The following is a 21,282-nucleotide window of genomic DNA, read 5'->3' on the forward strand; positions in this document are numbered from 1 at the left end:
CTGAGGGTGTGCCAAGACCTCTCAGTGTTCCAAAGGGAGGGACCTCAGTCAGCATCTAGCTTCAGGCTGATTGGAAGCCATACCCTCAGGCAGCAGCTTTTAAAGTATGTCAACATATACAGTCCTGTGGGACTGCAGTTGTAAACTCTGCTGGCCTCCAGACCAGGAGATTTGGAGGTATCACCTGGGTGACAGTTGCAAAAAATCAGGTCTTCAAACAAGTTTATAAGCTCGTTTCTGGGAGGTACCAGAGAGCCGTAGTGAAGCCAGGGAAGAGTGCAAAGATGGCATCTCTGGTCTGTGTTCCCTGAAAGCACCTCTGTAGCCTCTAGATGTGTGGCAAAGCTGAACCCTGCCCATCAAGCTAGGACAAGTAAATAGGCCTTTTTCACAGAAAGACTGGGGTGGGGGGGCGGTGTTTCAGTCTGCAGTCTGTGTAGTGCCGTGGGGGTGGGAGCTTGTCAAGAACTGTCTCTCTTATTGTTACAGTCTCGTGGGACTCAAGATTGCAGGCGGCCCTGGCCACCAACGCCCGGCAATCAAGGAATGACACCTGTGTGGACTACATGTGCCCACCAGCTTTAGCTAAGCAGCAAGAAAGTGCAGGGCCAGTGCATACCCACTAGCTTTAGCAGGGCAGTAGGAGAGTGTAGGGCCAGGGTGCATCCACTGGCACAGCAGAGTAGAGGGAGAGCACAAAAATTGGCACCTGCTAGCACCTCTGTCCCTGGAGAGAGTCCCAGTAGAGCCCCAGCCCTTCAGCAGATGCTTTAAGAGTAGCAAATGAATCTCCTTCACATACAGTCTAGGAAGTTTTCAAACTGCTGCTTTGGCGTTGGTCCCCGGGGTGAGTGAGTCTGTGTGTAAACCCTTTAAGAAAAGTATCTCAGTTCCCTATAGCCCTTTGGGTCCCCTGGATGTGAGCCCCTTTGGTTTTCCAAGCCAGACATTTTCCAAGCCAGTCCATCTCTCCATTGCAGATGCAAAGGTTAAGTTGCATGATGTGAGGCACGAACCCCTCACTCCTTAGGGAGAAGCTCCAGATTTGTGAGATGCTTCTGATTATGGGTCACTGTGCTGGGGGGTAGGGTCTGGCAGACCATGTCTCCGCCTTTCCTACCCATCTCAGTGTGGCCCTTTTACCATTTCTTGTGAAGGAGTTGTTCAGCTAATTTTCAAATCTTTTTCAGAGGGAATTGTTCCGTATGTAGCTGTAGATTCCATGTGTCCATGGGAGGAGGTGAGTTCAGGATCTTCTTACAACACCATGTTGGACCGTACCTCCTCCAAACTAGTCATATTCCTCTTGACTGTTTCTGATGGTAGATGTAGTTTTGTCGCTTCCTATTTTGTTGATACTCATAGTGTTTGTTCACTTAGGTGTTTTAAGAATTTTTCTCAGACAACTTGGGAGAAACCTTTCTCTTCTCTTCTCTCTTTTTTAATTGAAGTATAGTTGATGTACAATATTATATGTTACAGGTGTACAGTATAGTGATTCACAATTTTTAAAGGTCATACTCCACTTATAATTATTACAAGATATCGACTATATTCCCTGTTTTGTACAATATATCCTCGTATCTTACTTCATGCATAATAGTTTGTACCTCTTAATCCCTTATGCCCATATTGCCCCTCCCCCTTTCCCTCTCCCAACTGGTAGCCACTAGTTTGTTTCCTATATCTATGAGTCTGCTTCTTTTTTGTTATATTCACCAGTTTTTTGTATTTTTCCACATATAAGTGATATCACTTATATTCCACATGTAAGTGATATATTCCATGTATAAGTGACATCATACAGTATTTGTCTTTGTCTGACTTATTTCACTTAGCATAATGCCCTCCAAGTCCATCCATGTTGTTTCAAATGGCAAAATTTCATTCTTTTTTATGGCCTAGTAGTATTCCATTGTACATATATGTATGTATATATAGGTGTGTATATAGATATAGATCACATCTTCTTTATCCATTCATCTGTTGATGGACACTTAGGTTGCTTCCATATCTTGGCAATTGTAAATAATGCTGTTATGAATGTTGGAGTACATGTATCTTTTCAAGTTAGTGTTTTCATTTCTTTTAGATATATACCCAGGAGTGGAATTGCCGGGTCATAGGGTAGTGCTATTTTTGTTTTTTGAGAAACCTGCATACTGTTTTTGACAGTGGCTGCACCAATTTGTATTCCCACTAACATTGTGAAAGATTTCCCTTTCCTCCACATCCTTGCCAACATTTGTTATTTGTAGACTTTTTGATGATAACCATTCTGACAGGTGTGAGTTGATACCTCATTGTGGTTTTGACTTGCCTGATGATTAGCAATGTTGAGCATCTTTTCATGTGCCTGTGGGCCATCTGCAATTCCTCTTTGGAAAAATGTCTGTTCAGGTCTTCTGCCCATTTTTTAATCAAGTTGTGGTTTTTTTTGATATTAAGCTGTATGAGCTGTATGTATATTTTGGATATTAAACCCTCATTGGTCTCATCATTTGCAAATATTTTCTCCCAGTTCGTAGGTTGTCTTTTTGTTTTGTTTATGGTTTCCTTTGCTGTAAAAAAGCTTTTAAGTTTAATTACATCCGATTTATTTTTGTCTTTATTTCCATAACTCTAGAAGATGGATCCAAAAAAATATTGCTGCAATTCATGTCAAAGAATGTTTTACCTATGTTTTCCTCTAGCAGTTTTAGAGTATCCCATCTTACACTTAGATCTTTAATCCATTTTGAGTTTATTTTTGTATATGGTATTAGAGAGTGTTCTAATTTCATTCTTTTGCATGTAGCTGTCCAGTTTTCCCGGCACCACTTATTGAAGAGACTCTCTTTTCTCCATTGTATATTCTTGCCTCCTTTGTCATAGATTAATTGACCATAAGTGTGTGGGTTTATTTCTGGGCTCTCTATTCTGTTCCATTGATCTATGTGTCTGTTTTTGGGCCAGTACCATACTGTTTTGATTAGTGTAGCTTTGTAGTATAGTCTGAAGTCAGGGAATGTGATTCTTCCAGATCTGTTCTTCTTTCTCAAGATTGTTTTGGCTATTTGGGATCTTTTGTGTTTCCATACAAATTTAAAAAAAATTTTGTTCTAGTTCTGTGAAAAATGCCCTTGGTATTTTGATAGGGATTGCATTGAATCTGTAGATTGCTTTGGGTAGTATGGTCATTTTAACAATATTAATTCTTCCAGCCCAATAACACAGTATATCTTTCCGTCTGTTTGTGTCGTCTCCAATTTCTTTCATCAGTGACTTATAGTCTTCCAAGTACAGGTCTTTTACCTCCTTAGTAGGTTTATTCCTAGGTATTTTGTTCTTTTTGATGCAATGGTAAATAGGATTGTTTCCTTAATTTCCCTTTCTGACAGTTCATTATTAGTGTATAGAAATGCAACAGATTTCTGTATATTAATTTTGTATCCTGCAGCCTTACCGAATTCATTGATGAACTCTAGTAGTTTTCTGGTGGCAGGAATTTCTACATATATGTAGGATTTTCTACATATACTATCATGTCATCTGCAAACAGTGACAGTTTTACTTCTATCCAATTTGGATTCCTTTTATTTCTTTTTCTTGTCTGATTGCTGTAGCTAGGACTTCCAATACTATGTAGAATAAAAGTGACAAGACAAGATAAGGAGCATCCTTATCTTGCTCCTGATCTTAGAGGAAATGCTTTCACTTTATCTTCTCTTAAATGTAGGGTTCTAGCAGCTCTGAAACTAGCCCAAACATTTAGGATTACCTAATTATAGGATTCTGATTGCTGGCAAACAGAATGAATTAGATCTGTCCACCTAGATGCAAGTGAATCTTAGGTCACTCTGTTCCCTTAAAATATTTACTGCTTTATAATTTAGAAACAAGACATATTTCTCTTTTGCATATACTAAACTTGTACTAATAGCCTTATGTAATGGGAGTATTGTAAGAATTATTCCAGTTGCTATGAACAGCATACAAAAAAAATCTTTCCTGATGACATTCAGTGGACTTTACTAGTAGCTACTCCACAGAATTGCGTTTTCTGAGTTGAATGTTTTTGTTTTGTTATAGTAATGGAAGTGATAGTATTATTTTTTAAGTTATTGAAATACTTTGTATTTTCTGTCTTCCTTGCCCCTAACCCAGAAAATCCAGAAGAGATTATGTGGTGTGGTCGTTTGAAGTGCCATTTTGGAGAATGGTCAATTTCTAAGATTTCACCTTTCTAAAATATGACAGTTTTCATGTTGAACTGCAAAAATCTGTTGGTTTGCACAGTTCTGAGTCAGGAAGTACTTAACTTGGTAGTTAAGGATCTCAGTACATCTTAGTAGACTGTATAGACCAACCTACGCCTTATATCTTATCAGATATACATTGGGGCCATCATTCCTCTGGGCGCAGCTGAGAAAGATGGTCGTCTCCGTGCAGCTGATGAGCTGATGTGCATTGATGGAATTCCTGTTAAAGGGAAATCACACAAACAAGTGCTAGACCTAATGACAACTGCTGCTCGAAATGGCCATGTGTTATTAACTGTCAGAAGAAAGATCCTCTACGGTGGTATGTGAACCTGTTCCTGCTCTGATAAGTTAAAAAAGAAACAAAGAGACTTAGTCCACATTTTGGGGGCGTTTTTTGGGTTGTTTTTTTTTTTTTTTGCAGGTTATTTTATTATGTTTAATAGTGTATGAGATAACTCATTTGGTGTGATCCAAGGCCTCATTGTGGAAGGCCATGTAAGGTCAAAAGGATTCAGAAATAATACTACTACTATCAAAAAAGAGAAATAAATTTTGGGCCTCTATGTTAAGATTATATTAATATATATTGATGAATTTGCCAATGTGGCATTGTAGATCGGAGTATCAGCTTCAATCTGTTTTCTGAAAAACAAAGTTATTTAGTCATACCAAGATATCCCATTAGCTGAATATCAAAAGATTTTGGATCCTGATGATCCTAAATATTCAAAGAGGACAGAATGTTTCTACTTGACAAGTTTTAGTATAATATAATTTAACATTTGAGTGCTTACCACGTCCCAGACATATTCTTTTACCTACTCTTTACAACACTATGATGTAAACACTATCATTATTCTAGTTACTCACAGAAAGGTTGGGAAACACATAGGTGGTAGGTAGTAGGACCAGGATTAAAACAGGTAGTTTAATTACAGAGCCTGGGGTCTAAACCATTACACTAGGGTATGAAAATCTCATGTATTTTCTCTTCAATAGTTTTGTGACTATTAAGTAGAAATTTTTAAAAGTGAATTCTTGCCACTTAAAAATTTTTAAAAGACAACCCTGTGGCACCACAAGAATGTAAGCCTCATGTAGTTTGGGAGTTTCATCCATTTAGTTATGTGCTGTGTCCCCAGTACTTAGAAGAACGCCTGCCTGGCACAGAGTGGACATAAAAAAATGTTTGTCGACTTGATGAATAGTTGCATTACTCTTAAAAATGAGGCACCATGTTTTTGATTGCAGCGTCCAAAGTAAAGGCCCAGGGGCTTCCCTCGTGGTCCAGTGGTTAAGACTCCCTGCTCCCAATGCAGGGGCCCGGGTTCGATCCCTGGTCAGGGAATTAGATCCTGCTTGCTGCAACTAAGAGCCTGCATTGCTGAAACTAAAGATCCCTCATGCCACAACTAAAAGATCCCGCACGCAGCAACGAAGATCCCGCGTGCTGCAACTAAGACCCGGCACAGCCAAATAAATAAATAAATAAATAACAACAAAGTAAAGGCCCACCTCCCTTCCTAAATATCAGGTATTCTGTGATACATACAGATTTTAATGCAGTGTTGCCTCCATTTGGTTGTGCTGAAGTCAGAACATAACTACACAGAGTAAAAAATGTGATGCTATACAACTAGAGGTTGGCTCCCTCCTGGAAAGCGTCATGAAGAAGTTTCATAGTAGTTTGATATTACTGGAAGCATTTTAGCTAATTCATTCTAACCATGCATTATATCAAAAAGAACCTTTATTTTTTATTAATGATTGGATGTTGGTGACACTTTGTCAAGGTGCAAAAACGTATTCTCAGAATCACATAGATTTTGACCCAAAGAGACCTTGTAAATGCATATTCATCAACAGCAGTGTGTTGTGGTGGTTGTTTATGATGTTTTGTATCAAATTATGGCACAAAATTTGCTCTTTTTTTGAAATCAGTTAGGACTAACTTGTGTCATTCTTTCTCACATTCTGATGTTATCTTGAATAGGAGAAAAAGGTTTAGGTTAACTGCCCATTTGCTAGGAATTCCATATGACCTAATCTATGCCTAGGAGAGTTTGCCGTTCATGTGGACAGCTTGTTGTATGCCTGAGAACTGCTAATGGTTAACTCATCTGGTATCACCCATCAGGAACCTGCAGTTGTAAAACACATTGTAAAAGATAAATTCTGTGCAGATGGCAAACTGTTCTCAACCTGTAATGGGCAGCACCTCTATCCTGATGCAGTGACCTCTCAGACGTCATGAGTGCCAGTCACTGCACTAAATTATATTTAAAGTTGATTTTAAAAGGAAGTTTACTATGTTGTTATTCATTATCAGCTTTTTAAAAAAGTACTGGTCCAGGTTAAAAACCTTGCTGGAATTAAAATAATTTCAAGAAGAATATTTTTACTATCAAATTTCACAGAAGCTTTGAAAACCTTCCTTTAAAGTGAGGTAACATTTTGCATTTTTCCAACTATGTACTTGAAGAGCATTTAAGAAGTCAGCTGGACTGCTGCCGCCTACATCTGCACTCAAATTAGGTCCAGAGCTCACGTGGGTGGAGGTGCTGCTTTTCTATTCTTTATGTTATTAGAAACTAAATTTTCTTGTGAAGGGCTTAGCACAAAAACACTTTAGTTATCAAAAGTTATGATATTCCAGAAATATCAAAATTGATCATGTTTATTATAGAGAAACAACCTGAGGATGACAGCTCTCAAGCCTTCCTTTCAACACAGAATGGCTCTCCCCGCCTGAACCGAGCAGAGGTCCCAGCCAAGCCTGCTCCCCAGGAGGCCTATGATGTTGTCTTGCAACGAAAAGAAAATGAAGGATTTGGCTTTGTCATTCTCACTTCCAAAAGCAAGCCACCTCCAGGAGGTAAGGGCTCCTATGTCCTGTTATCCCTCCCTATAATTCCAGTTTTCTGAGTTGCCTGCTGGGGTTTATGAAACTAGTTAGGAATCATGTATTGATATAAGTTGCCTCAGAGAGTTATCTTTTTTTAAAATGCTGAATATTTTCTTTATTTTCAAAATTAGGTAATCTGGGGACTTCCCTGGTGGTCCAGTGGTTAAGATTTCACCTTCTAATGCAGGGGGTGTGGGTTCAATCCCTGGTCGGGGAGCTAAGATCCCACATGCCTCACAGCCAAAAAGTCAAAACATAAAACACAAAAAAATCAATAAAGACTTTAAAAATGGTCCACATCAAGAAAAAAAAAAAGTTAAAAAAAAAATAAGGAAATTGACTGTATTAGAGAAAAAAATTAGGTAATCTGAATCAAACCTTCCAGGCTTCAGGTTTATCTATCTCTCTCAGATTCCATAAAATAAGTCTTATTAGTAGCTTGGTTTGCATCAAGATTATATTGTGGCAGTATATCAGGGATGTGACCTAATTGATTTAGTGAAAGGACAATGCTGAATTTTTAAAATTATGGGGGCATAGGTGTTTTTTTCAAATTAGGGGAAATCGTGTATGCAGAAATGAATTAAATGCTAGAAACAGTTGAGAAGAAGTAAAACATTACCAGAAAAATCTTGACCCAAATATGTCTTAAATAGTCCTTTCATGTTATTTAATAATAATTGCCATATTCCAGCTATAAAGCGACCTTCTTGAATGATAAGAGGCATTCTTACCTTATATGTTTCATTGAAAGGTAAAAATTTTGTCAGAACCTTGAAAAATTAAATATCCTGAACCCAGCTTAACAGAATATTGTCATCTGAGAAGGATGAGTATGTGTATTAATTCCCTCAACAAAGGAGGAATTACCTCTAGTATGTTCAGGGCTGTTATGATTCAGCAAATTAAATGTTTGTCGTGTCTTTATGTTTCTAAGAAATAATCATCTTTAAATATAATTGTAAAATCCAAATGAATATAAGATGAGAACCAGCAAATTAATATTTATGTATTATGCTTGTCTGGTAGCTTTATTTTTCCAAGTCAAGTGATAAAAATCTTCGACCACATGAAAATGCATTCTTGCCTTTGCCAGTGGATTTGATTATATCTTGGGTAGTGAGATCCTTTTAGACTAGATGGTCACTAAAACCTTAGTAAAAAAAGAAAACACTTTCAGTAAAGTGTTGTGAGCCAAACCAATTTGCAAAAATCTTGCTAGAATTAATGCAGTTGTGTAGAGGAAGAAGATTCCGTGACATGGATGAGTTATTACTATAGTATCAGGTCACTGCTCACTGATACTAGTTTTCTTCTCCAAAAGCCGTTGCTATGGTAACGCTTGGAACTGGAACTGTCACTGATGCTTTGAGGATGATTATGTGGCCTGTGTCAGAAAAATAAAAGGAAGCAGCATTTAGGTAGATTTTATTTTGTATCATTGGTTATTTGTTTTTCAAAATACTGATTTCCATTTCAGATAATCATATTCTCATTCTAATACCATGCAATAATCCCAGGCATTCAGGTTAACAAAAATAGTGAAAGATTATTACTCAGCATGATAGATGCTAACCACTTTTCATATTGAGGTTACTCCTTTTCTAGCACTACAGAAATTAGGGGACAGTCTAGTGTTCACCATAAAACTAGGAGATATAGAGGAATCCAGTAAAATAAATTATGTTACTTAAATATGTTTAACATATTTTTATACTTGTTTGTTTAATATTTATATTATTACACTTCAATACATTATATATTAAATATTTTATTTGTGTATATTTATTTGTTTATATTTAAAATTTTTAAATCTTTTTATATGCATTTGTTTAAATTCCTTCTTACTATTTTGATGGTTTTACATACCATAGGTGCTAGGTCTCTGTATTATACAGTGTCATTAAGTGCTGGGCTTTGTAATCAGACAAACTTGGATTCTAGACCTGCTTATGTCTTTTAATAGCTGTCTGATCTTGGGCACATTACTTAGCCACCAAGAGCTCCAGTTTCCGCTGTGAAATGAGGATGATGATAACACTTCCTGTCTCGTGTGTTTGTGAGAATTAAAGGAGATACCGCGTGTGAAGCCCTTTGCCTGGACCTTCAATAAATGCTAGCTGCTGTTGCTTGTTGTAGTTTCTGCTACCATTGTCATCATCGTTATTTATAAAATTGTCACTGCCTCTTGACCTTTTTTTTTTTAAAGAAACATTAAAAAGTTTATCAATATTTGAGTAATGAGATGGGAAAGAAAGCCCAATTAAAATGTAAGATTGAGGCAGCAGCTAATGGTGGCAGAAATGAGTGTTTGCAGCTCATTAATTATCAGCCTGAATGGTAAATTAGGCTTAGGTTGTCAACGAATTTTATATAAAGTACTTGAGATTTTCAGTCATGGAGCAAAACCAGAATTCGTAATTTCACTGAAGTGCTAGTTAATAATCTCACAAAATTCTGAGACCTGCAAGCATTCTTCTTGAAACTCCGTTTATCTCTTATAGCTAGAAGGATCCTGGGGTAAGCTTGCATGTGGAGCTTTCTCTCACAGAGACTGAGCAGTTGCTGCAAACTGCATAACAATGAAAGTTTGGTTTAGAAAAGAGTTAGCACAGGTGAAAAGGCCAGAAACCTGTCTGTCAGAATAGATCATTCTTTACGGATCTTGTCTTGGTATAGATTGGTATTCTGCACGGTGTAGATTGTTGGGGGTTTTTTCCCTTCTGCCGAAATGTATTTACTGCTGACATTTGTCACAAGACGAGTTCCCAGCAGCACCTCTAATATCAGTTATAAAATTCTGAGATTCTCTACCGTTGACTTTTTCAAAGATCAGGGATCCGGGCCCAGCATCCTTCTTGCCCTGGACCCAGTTCGTGTCAGAGCTACATGAATGGAGTACTTAGAAAAGACCTCTATTGAAGATGAAAAGGACTTGGCTAGTTTTTGCATTGCCAGTACTTCAGAGGTTTTAGTGTTTCTGTTATCATATACTTTTCAGTTCTGGTTGCAAAGGATTTCTTTGAGAAGGGGGCATTTCCAGTGACTGTCCTTTCTTTTCCTGAAAAGAAATGTTTTAAGAGCACTGAAGTGATCCCAGCAGCTGGACAGGCCAGTCTGTGAGACAGATTTAGGCCAAGATGATTGAAGACGGATAAATTGGCTTTATGGCAGATGCCTATAGAGTTTGTATATACCAACAACAAGGCAGGACTTAGACGTTTCCTTAGCCATGCAGTTACTTTGAAAACTTCCCAGTCTATTCAGAGAATGTTCAGAAGTTATCTTTCTGCTGGTCTGCTATTTTTAGCTGTTTTGGTGGTGCTGCTATAAATGTCAAGAAAATAACAATCTGACTACTTTTATCTTCTCTCACGTCGACGATTAACCCTTTGTGAAGTTCTGTACCAAGAGTTGCCAATTCCTTTTGACCACATTGCTCACAGGATGAGAAAGGAACCACTGGGACATCAGAGATTCATGTTGTGTGATGCTTTCCCAAGTCTGAACAAACCCCTTTCAGTGTTCCAGGGAGCTGAATGATTTTCTTCTCGGGGGATATGGAATGAACACTGTGTACAAGTAAATCTCTTCTAAGAAGGAGAGTAACTAAGATATTGATTTAGAAGGTCACCACAGGGCCACTGTGTGATTCTCCTTATGTTTCTGATGTGCCACCTGTTGTACTATCAGGGCAATCAGCTCATGCTGCCTGGCACAGGACGTGGCCCATGCTGCTCTGGAGCTTTTCTAATTAGTTTGTTTACAGGGAAAATGGTATAATAAGTGCTTGACATAATTCAGAGCTAAAAGGCACTTGCTTCCAACACTGACTTCCTCATTTTTAAGATAAAGTCTCCCAGTGTATAATCCTAGAAGAGCCAAGGAATGGCACTCACTGTCCGTGGGGACATAAATCATGGCCGAGAATAACTTCCAGTCCAAATGAAGGTCTATTAAAATGGCCCTAACATACACCTAGATATAATTCAGAAATACTAGTAAGGAGCCCATTTTACTATGGAAATTAAACATAATCACAGTGCCATTTTAAAATATTAAATTATCCTTATTCATAACAATAAGTCTCCGTATTCTGCAGGAGCTCAAGTGCCTGATAAATTTACTGACCTAGGCAAAGAAATTCTTAGAGAACATAGAAGGAACATTTGTTTCTCAATACGAATGCCCCTTATTAAATGGTGAAAGATATTTTGACAAGATTTCCTGAATGTCTGAGAACTCATTTTAAGGCATAATAACAGTAAAGTGTCTTAATAGTTACTCTAAGAAAGCCTTTAGCATTATGCTAGAGATATAATAGAACTGCACAGAGTATCTTTGCAAACGTCTTAGATTCAGCTTTGTGCATTCAGGGTATGATTTTATCCATAAGCCAAATAATCTTAATGTTAAACATTAATGTTCTAATTCACTCCGCTTTTCTGATTTTAAAAAAAATCTAAAGGCATTAAATAAAAGGAATTAATTTTGCTCTAGAAATAAGTATGATTCATTTTAATGATCAGTCATTTCACTGTAACTGGATTTCTGACCAATCTGAGTCCTAAACTTGATTTTGAACTGCATTTATTTACAAGATTCCTTGTGGGAGTAAATGCCCCTTCAACAGAACCAAAGATGATCTCATTGTGGCAGTTTCTAAAATAGCCAAAAACATGATGCAGCCTAAACAGCCAACAACAAACAAGAAACATGAGATATTCTCATAAGTATCACTGAGGTCAATAGCCTTTAAACTGGATTATTAGGATGACAATATAAAAATTGGAAAAAGGTTTCTGGTAAGTGGAAAGAAGCAAAGAGGTTTATATGCTATGATTGCAACTATGTAAAGAGTATCTATGCCTGTGGACAAAGAGTGGAAGATAATATGAAAATAGTTGCATTTGGATAGGATGATCACGGGTGGTGGTTTTTTGATATATCTTTAAAGAATTTTCTTTGACGTTACTATGTTGAATTTTTGATGATGATGATGATGATGATGATAAATCCAACACTCCGAGATATGTTAAATAATTGAAAAACCTGGGGATTTTTTTTCCCATAGTTATTCCTCATAAAATTGGCCGAGTCATAGAAGGAAGTCCAGCTGATCGCTGTGGGAAGCTGAAAGTTGGAGATCATATCTCTGCAGTGAATGGGCAGTCCATTGTTGAATTGTCCCATGATAACATTGTTCAGCTGATCAAAGATGCTGGTGTCACCGTCACACTAACAGTCATTGCTGAAGAAGGTAAGGAACCAGTAGATCTGCCTTCCCCAAACTGATCTGAGGGACACAGAGCCTGCAGAAGGCAGTGGCTTCCTCCAGCATTGCCAGAACCACTGCAGTGATAGAACCATTTATACGCCCTGGAGTCTCATTTTTTACCTTTTCCATTTAATGAATTTAAAAGACAGTTTATTATAAAGTTGTCAGTAGCTCAAGAAAAATAATACAGCTAGTGAGTGGTGGCCATTTATTTATGTGCTGGTGGAGCAAGCACCCAGAGCAAAAGACATTGGTAATACTTTTCAGATCTTATTTTCTTAAAATTATGTCTTAAGTCTCTGCTTGAGTGAGAGAAAATCCTCTAAAGAGTTCCAAGAAAGTCACTGTTGATATCAAGCCTTTCATGTCAGGCCTGTGCCATAGCGTGCCTTGCCTCGCAGGCAGGGCTTCGTTCTGGTAGCTGCTTTACAAATGGGGGAAGGGGAGTGCGTCGGAATGGCCAGTAAGTAGGGCATAAAACGCACTTAGTGTCTTGCCTTGCTTTAAGGCTGCCTTTGATCATTAAGAATTTCTAATTAGGAACCATTTTTGAATAGCACCAGTTCATGGTCTTTGTTCATGAATTACAGGGTAACTGTTAAATAATGCTCATCTCATTTTTCCTGATTTTGTAAAACTTACGAGAAGCCAAAAGCAACAGAATTGCGAAGGGTCAGTCTTTCATGTTAAAATTCCTTGTACCGTAATGTGTGTCCATGTCCCCCTTGCTCCCCATGATCCTCTAATCTAGTCAGTTTTCAGGTCTTTTAATTCTTGATTCTTGCTTTCTTTTCCCTTCCTCCTGTACCACTCATATACCTTTGTATCTAAGGTATTACATAAATCTCCCCTCTGTCCAAGATTCTGTAGGGGGATTTCTTTGTGGACACGAGTTCGTCTGGCTGCTCTCGGAGGCCCCTTCTCATTCTAAGACACTGTGACATCCCTGCCTCTGCTCTTTTCCCTTCTCTAGCCTGTTCCGCACTCTGCCCAGACTCTGTCCCAGACTCTGCAGCTTCTTCCTTCTAAAGTCCTCTTCAGTGCAAGCTCCAGTGCTTCCCCGCTCTCTGCACAGAAAGTGTTTTACGATTTTGTTCCCAGCCTGCCTTCTAAATTTACCTCCCAGTTCTTTCCAAATTCTCTCTCTCTCTCTTTCTCTTTTTCCAGATCCTCTCTTGAACTGGTCCTCATTGACCTCTGTGCACATGGGCTTCCTCCCCCAGTCCCATAGCACTCCTTATCTCTGCAATTCACGGCGCACTGTTACATCACTATCTCCCTATAAAAGGGTCTGCTCTTTGAAGACAAAGAAAATGTTACCAATTGACTACGATACTTGCTAGGCACTCAGTAAATATTTTTTTGAATGAAGGAATGAGTAAATGGATGAACAAGCGATTGAGCAAAGTAAGAGTCAGGAGATTTTCAGTTCCATGCCAATACCTAGCAGAGGCAATATAAGCCTAATAAAGAAGTAAGCTTTTGACTGACAAGAGTTCACTGACACCTATTAGCTAGTTGTCTGACCTTAAACAAGCCACTTAACATTTCTAACCTTCAGTTTTTAATCTGTAGGGTGGGAATAATGATATCTATTTCAGGATCACTGTGAAAATTAAAGGTGAAAATGTACATAATCTGCATAAATACCCTAAGGTGCTCATCTAGTGATAGCTGTCATTATCTTACCACGTCTTTGCATGGCTGCCTCCCTCACTCACTGCCTAAGGAAATAATAATATTTAAGAAGCACTTACTATGTGGCAGCTATTGTCCTAAGTACTTTACGTCTGCTAAATCAGTTAATCCTCACACTAACCCTAGGTCGGCACTGTTAATGTCCCATTCTATAGGCGAGGAAACAAGCCACAGAGCAGTTAGAGAACTTGCCCGTGGTCATAAAACTAGTGACAGAACAAGTATTTGAATACAGGCTCTAGAATCTGTGTTCCTAACTGCTGTGCCTTCCCTAACTAATCACGGTATCTAAAATAACCCTCCCCCTGCCTGACCCAGTCTTCCCTTACTCACTTTACTTTTTTTTTTTAATTTAATTTAATTTAATTATTAATTAAAAAAATGTTTATTGAAGTATAGTTGATTTGCAAAATCATGTTAGTTTTACAGGTACAGCACAGTGATCCAGTTATGTATATATATATATATTCCTTTTCAGATTCTTTTCCCTTGTAGATTATTACAAAATATTGAGTATAGTTCCCTGTGCTATACAATAGGTCCTTGTTGATTATCTATTTTATATATAGTAGTGTGTATATGTTAATCCCAACCTCTTAATTTATCCCTCCCCTATCCCCCTTCCCCTTTGGTAACTCAAAATTTGTTTTCTGTATCTGTGAGTCTCTTTGTTTTTCAGCTTTACTTTTCTTCATTGTACTTATCTCTACCTGAGGTTATTGAACTATGAGTTTATTTGTTTATTGTCGTCTCCCCTGCTAGAATGTAAAGTCATAAGATTCATGAAGTTAGAGATTTTGTCATGTTTGGTGCTAAATCCCAAGGGCCTAAAACAGTGTTAACCACATAGTAAGTGCTCAATCAAATTTTTTGAATGAAGGCTTATTGTTACTTAATATGATTTTGGTAAGATTTCTTTATCTCAGTTTCTTTACCATGATCTCTTTGGCCTGCTTTTTAGCCTTAAATTTGTTCTGTGACCCACAAAGAAAAGCAGGCCTCCGTGCCACAGGGTTGTGACATTTCAGGGTTGTTCTGAGAATGATGTATGTAGTGCACTTATATCACCATGCTTGGCATGCAGTAGTGATAGAAGCTGCTAGAAGTAGTGGAACTAGCAGTAGTATACATCAGTGTTTCTCAAACCATATATAGAAGCATCAGTGGTTTTTTTCCCAGTTCATCACAGACCAGCATTTTTGTAAAATTCCATAAAAATTAAATGAAAAATTAAAATTATTCTGTCGAATCATTATAAAATTAAAAAATTTTTACTCTCAGTATCAGTATGCATCTTATTGCTGACTGACTAACGGACCACACTTTGAGTAGTCTTGAGACAGAAAAAGAAGTGGTCTTTCTACTGCTGAATGATATTAGTATAATTTTTTTTTTCAAAATTACCCTTTATTGTTGATGGTGTTTTCGAGAGGTTGTGCAAAATTACTCAGTTGTTTTTCTTCCGTTTAAAAATTAACTTTGGAATTCCCTGGCAGTCCAGTGGTTAGAACTCTGAGCTTTCACTGCCGAGAGCTGGGGTTCAATCCCTGGTCTGGGAAATAATATCCCACAAGCTGCGTGGCGCGGCAAAAAAAAAAAAAAAAAAAAAAAATTAACTTTGACATTCTGGCCCAAATACTTCTGGACTTGTCTTCTGGACAATCTTAAGATTTCTTATATAATGCCAATCAGTGTTTACGAAAAGTGGAAGGGTGGCGGGAAACTCCCTAGCAGATCCATGCTTTAAAGTGTTATTTCATATGTAGGTGCAGCCTCTTAAAATACAATCACATTTGACATGTAAAATCACATTTCAATGATTACACCTTATTTTTACTATACTCTAAGTCTTATTAAACTGTGGGAACATTCAGAGTCTCTTACTTTTCTCAGGTAAAATAGAAAGTGTCCCTTCTGTCCCATTCATGGAGTTCGTAAGACGTCCAAGCTTCTCTGAAGTCTGTCCATTGCACTAAAGAGTCAAATGAATACTTACAGCTCTACAGCTGTTTTCAGAAATCACACATTCAGATCGATACCTCAGAGCTGCATTCCATCCCATGTGATACTACTCCCCACCTCTCCATAAGCCACTCACTGTAAATCAATAAAAGACAGTTACCTGGAAAAAGAAAACTTGTTTCCTTCACCTTCTTTTCCCCCTTTTGCTAGATGTGATTCAGTATCTGTTCTTATTTTGCCAAGTTCCCAAGTCAAGTGTCGTGTGTGGTATAAAACTCTCAGACACATTCAGGACCCGGGACTCCCCCTGCTGTTTGGCATTCCCACGGCACTGCCACCTCTTCACCAGGGCGGCTCCTTCTCAAGTCTAGAGCATAAACTGGCTTCACCAGGGCGGCTCCTTCTCAAGTCTAGAGCATAAACTGGCTCAGCCTGCTTGTTCTTGCTTATTGTAAAGAAATCTTTAAATTGTATGATTTTTTAAAATTGATTCCTAATGTTGTGTCAGGTCTTGTTCATTGCATTTTTAAGAGTGGACACAAGTTCCCAAAGGCTACCAAGGGCTATGTTAGAGTGGTTCTGGTAGTGTTGCCATCATTTTCGTTTTGTTTCGTTTTCCATTGATTTATCTGTTTATTCTCACTTGTCTCCGTTTTCCACTCTCATTTCTCTCACTACTCCCACTGGCAGTTATGCCAGTGTATTTTATGTGCCTCCTTTTATTTATGTCTTTTAAAATACATGTTTTTGTGCGTGTCTGCCTTTAATTTTTGAGTTGTATAACTGGTATTGTGTTATAGATTTTATGCTGGTTTTTTTTCTCAGAACCATATGCTTTCTTTTTTTTAATGTCACTTTATTGTTACAGAATCTAATCCAGGATCTTACATGGCATTTCGTTGTTGTATCTTCTTTTTTCTTTTTAATTGAGACATAACTCATGTACTATAAATTTCATTGTTTTAAAGTTTACAAGTCAGTGGTTTTTAGTATATTCATAAGGTTGTGCAACCGTCACCACCAATTCCAGAACATTTTATCACCCCTATAAGAAACCACTACTCTACTTTCTTTCTCTATGGATTTGCTAGGTATTTCATGTAAATGGAATTATATCTGACCTTTTGTGTCTGGCTTCTTTCACTTAGCAAAATGTTTTCATGTTTCATCTGTGTTGTAGCATGTCCTTTTTATGACTAATGAATAATATCCCATTATGTGTATATACATTTTGCTGATTTAATCATTATTTGATAGACACTTGGGTTGTTTCTATTTTTTTTCTATTATGAATAATGCTGCTATGAACATTGGCATACAGTTTTTGTACAGATGTATGTTTTCATTTTTCTTGGGTGCATACCTAGGTGTGGAGTTGTTGAGTCATATGATGTCATGTTTAACTTTTTGAGGAACTGTCAAACTGTTTTCCACAGCAGCTGCATTGTTATATATTCCCACCAGTAATGTATGAGGCTTCCAGTTTCTCCACATCGTCACCATTTATTTTCCTTTGTGTGTGTGTGTGTGTGTGTGTGTATGTGTATGTGTGTTTTAAGCCATTCTAGTGGGTGTGAAATACAATAGTATCTCACCATGGTTTTGATTTGTATTTCCCTGGTGACTAATGATGTTGAGCATCTTTTCGTGTGCTGTTGGTCACTTGCATATCTTCTTTGGAGAAATGTCTATTCAAATCCTTTACTCACTTTTAATTGGGTTGTCTTTTTTATTGTTGAATTATAAGGCTTCTTTATATTCTGGTTTTAGATCCTTATCTGATATATGGTTTGCAAGTCTTTTCTCCCATTTTGCGGGTTGTCTTTTCACTTTTTTGGTATTGTCCTCTGATGCACAAAAGTTTAATGTTGATGTTGTCTAATTTATCTATCTTTTCTTTGGTCGCTTGTGCTTTTGGTATCATAGCATCAAGTGCCTTCAAGATTTATCTGAGTTGCTGGGTGAACACAATCGATTGCTTTTAACTACTTGACCATTTTCCATGCTGTATATTTACCGCGTATTACCTGTCTCCTCCCCCATAGACAGCCACACCATCTCCAACTCCACATTATCACAAACTGTCCTCTATACCTTCATATATGTACCTTATAAAACAGTGTGAGAATTTATTGGAGTGAAATTGCTTGATCACAGAAATTGCTTACTTTGGCCAAGTACTATCAGATTGTCCTCTGTAATAGCTGCAGCCATCTACACTCCCACCAACAGAACACTGAGGATTCTTTATCTTCACATCCCCGCCAATACTCAGCATTATCCAGCTTTCAAGTTGGCTAGCGTACAGCAAGGAAAGTGTTGCTTCAGTGGTATATAATTTGCATTTCTCTGATTACCCATGAATTTGAGCATCTATTTGGATGCTTGTTTTGGGGTTTTTTTTCTTCTTGTAAATTGCCTCTTCATATCCTTTACTCATTTTTCTTGTGGGATTGCTGTCTTTTTCTTGTTGATATTTAGAGATTCCTTGCGAATTATAGGCATTAGTCCAATTTAGTTTTAGAAAGCATAAATACCTTTTCCTGTCATCTGAATGTTAACTTTGACTGTGGTGCCTTTCATTATACAGAGTCTTAATTTAGATGTCACCAAATTAGTCAATTTTTATTCAGTACCTTATGGCTTGTGCTTTTGAAGTTTTATTTAAGATAAGTTATCCTTCCCCACCCCATATCACAGAAATTTTCTCTTACATTATCGTCTATTAGATTTCTAATTTTGCATTTTGCATTTAGGTCTTTAATCCATCTGGAGCCTACCTTTATATATAGTTTTAGGAGGGATCCAGTTTTATTTTTTATTCTTACAGTGAGCCAGTTTTTCTAGTACCATCTATTAGATAGTACTTCTTTTCCTCATTGATTTGTGGAGCCATCTCTTCTGTATATTAACCTCCCCTTTAAACATGAATCTCCATACCACAATGTTCATTGCAGCACTGTTTACAATAGCCAGGACATGGAAGCAACCTAAATGTCCATCAACAGATGAATGGATAAAGAAGATGTGGCACATATATACAATGGAATATTACTCAGCCATAAAAAGAAACAAAATTGAGTTATTTGTAGTGAGGTGGATGGACCTAGGGTCTGTCATACAGAGTGAAGTAAGTCAGAAAGAGAAAAACAAATACCATATGCTAACACGTATATATGGAATCTAAAAAAAAAAAAAAGATAGTTCTAAAGAATGTAGGGGCAGGACAGGAGTAAAGACACAGACGTAGAGAATGGACTTGAGGACACAGGGAGGGGGAAGGGTAAGCTGGGACGAAGTGAGAGAGTGGCACAGACATATATACACTGCCAAATGTAAAATAGCTAGCTAGTGAGAAGCAGCCGCATAGCACAGGGAGATCAGCTCAGAGCTTTCTGACCACCTAGAGGGATAGGATAGGGAGGGTGGGAGGGAGATGCAAGAAGGAGGGGATATGGGGATATATGTACACGTATAGCTGATTCACTTTGTTATACAGCAGAAACTAACACACCATTGTAAAGCAATTATACTCCAATAAAGATGTTAAAAAAAAGAAAAAAAAAGAATCTCCAAGCTCTTTATTCTATTCTGCTAGTTTATCTATTATTATCTATATGTACCTATTGTATATATACATATAATTTTAATAAATATAAATATAATTTTTAAGAGTGTGTGTGTATATATATTCACACACACACATACACACACACACACATTTTGTTTTTAGTCTGTAACTTTGTGGTATATTCTAGTATCTGTCTGTTAAGGCACGTCTTTCTCCAAGCCCCCACCAAATCAACTAGGTATTCATGAAATTTTTCCATGTAAAATTTTAGAGCCAATTATTAAGCTACTCTAAAAAATCCAGCTGCAATTTTTATTGGGATGTATTGAAAATATATTAACTTTGGGAAAATTTATACCTTTAAATATTAAGTCACCCCACCTAAGAGTATGGCTATCTCTTCAATTATTCAGGTCATCTTTTCAATAGAATTTTAGAAAGTTCTTTCATGAGATTCTTATTTATTCTTGGTAAAGATGATTCCCAATATATTATAATGTTTGTTGCTAAAGTTTAACTGTGGGATTTTGTGTTTTTCCTCTGATAATACACTTTCTCTTAAGTAGTTACATACAGAAACTCCAGCAAAAGTTCAATTCTCATTGAGGGAAAGATATACTTAACCCATTGCTTTACAAGAATCTTCAGATAAAATTCAGAGAGAACATAGGCCTGTTTGACATCATGGAATAAATATTTAACTTTGAAAAGCAGAACATCTTTTAACACAGAAATGAATTGGAGAAGTTACGTAGCATGGGTTGAAGGACTAAAAATGAAAAGAATATCATGATAGAAAGTTTATTTAACCTTGAAGAGGAAAATGAAAAAACATGTAACTGAAAGAGTAAGCACCAATTTGTGGTGCTTTTTGCCTAGCTGCGACATCTCTCGTCCTTCGGGGAAGATAGAGGAAAACTTGAAATTGATCAGCTTATTTATACTGTCCTGCTCTGAAGTTATACACCCATTGCTCTAGCCAAGCTAGTGAAGCCAAAAAATGTATCTAAATTGGACTAATACAAAGGTACAAGTATCTCCTAGTCATCTTGTTGATAGATGTAATTTTTCCCAGCAGTTTCCATTCCCTCAATAGTAGCCATGAATTTATAATGACAGAAGAGGATTCAACTCTATAATGGGCACTCACGTTTAGAGGCAGGTAACTAGAAGTTGACATACCCAGTGAGCAAAGGTGGAAGGACTTCTGGAATTTCTAATGGGCACAGGAATATGAATGAAGTGTGGAATTTCTAATGGGCACAAGAATATGAATGAAGTGCGATTCCTGCAGTCAAGGAGTTCACAGTCTAGCAGGGGAGACAGGTATTCACCCAGCCCTGACACAAAGTGGTAAATGCTATGAAAACAGTGTGCTTAAGGAGCAGGTAAGATTTCACAGAGGACATGACATTTTGAACAGGAGATGAAGTGGGAAGCCAGGAGCGCCAGGTGACAGTTTGGATAGTATCTTCCGAGCAATAGAAAGTTGCCGTAGGTTTCCAAGCGAGGCCGTGGCATGTTTCAATGTATGTGCCAGGACTGGAACCTGGGAGGTGGAATAAAGTTGAGATTGGTGGCAAGGAGGTCAGCAAGGAGGCCAACAAAAGTAATTTGTTAAGGT

The 21,282-nt window shown here is 37.5% G+C and overlaps 1 protein-coding gene across 5 annotated transcripts in view; it reads left to right on the forward strand.

The window, feature by feature from the left end:
• MAGI3 (membrane associated guanylate kinase, WW and PDZ domain containing 3) overlaps positions 1 to 21,282 on the forward strand; it is a 255,466-nt gene that overhangs the window by 221,201 nt on the left and 12,983 nt on the right. For all 5 annotated transcript variants that reach the window (XM_068540536.1, XM_068540537.1, XM_068540538.1 and 2 more), the window contains exons 14-16: positions 4,371 to 4,563; positions 6,931 to 7,119; positions 12,224 to 12,409. In XM_068540536.1, coding sequence (XP_068396637.1) covers positions 4,371 to 4,563; positions 6,931 to 7,119; positions 12,224 to 12,409 — 568 coding nt within the window. The remainder of the gene's footprint in view (positions 1 to 4,370; positions 4,564 to 6,930; positions 7,120 to 12,223; positions 12,410 to 21,282) is intronic.

Source organism: Eschrichtius robustus, chromosome 3, assembly GCF_028021215.1.
Source record: "Eschrichtius robustus isolate mEscRob2 chromosome 3, mEscRob2.pri, whole genome shotgun sequence".
Lineage (NCBI taxonomy): Eukaryota > Metazoa > Chordata > Mammalia > Artiodactyla > Eschrichtiidae > Eschrichtius > Eschrichtius robustus.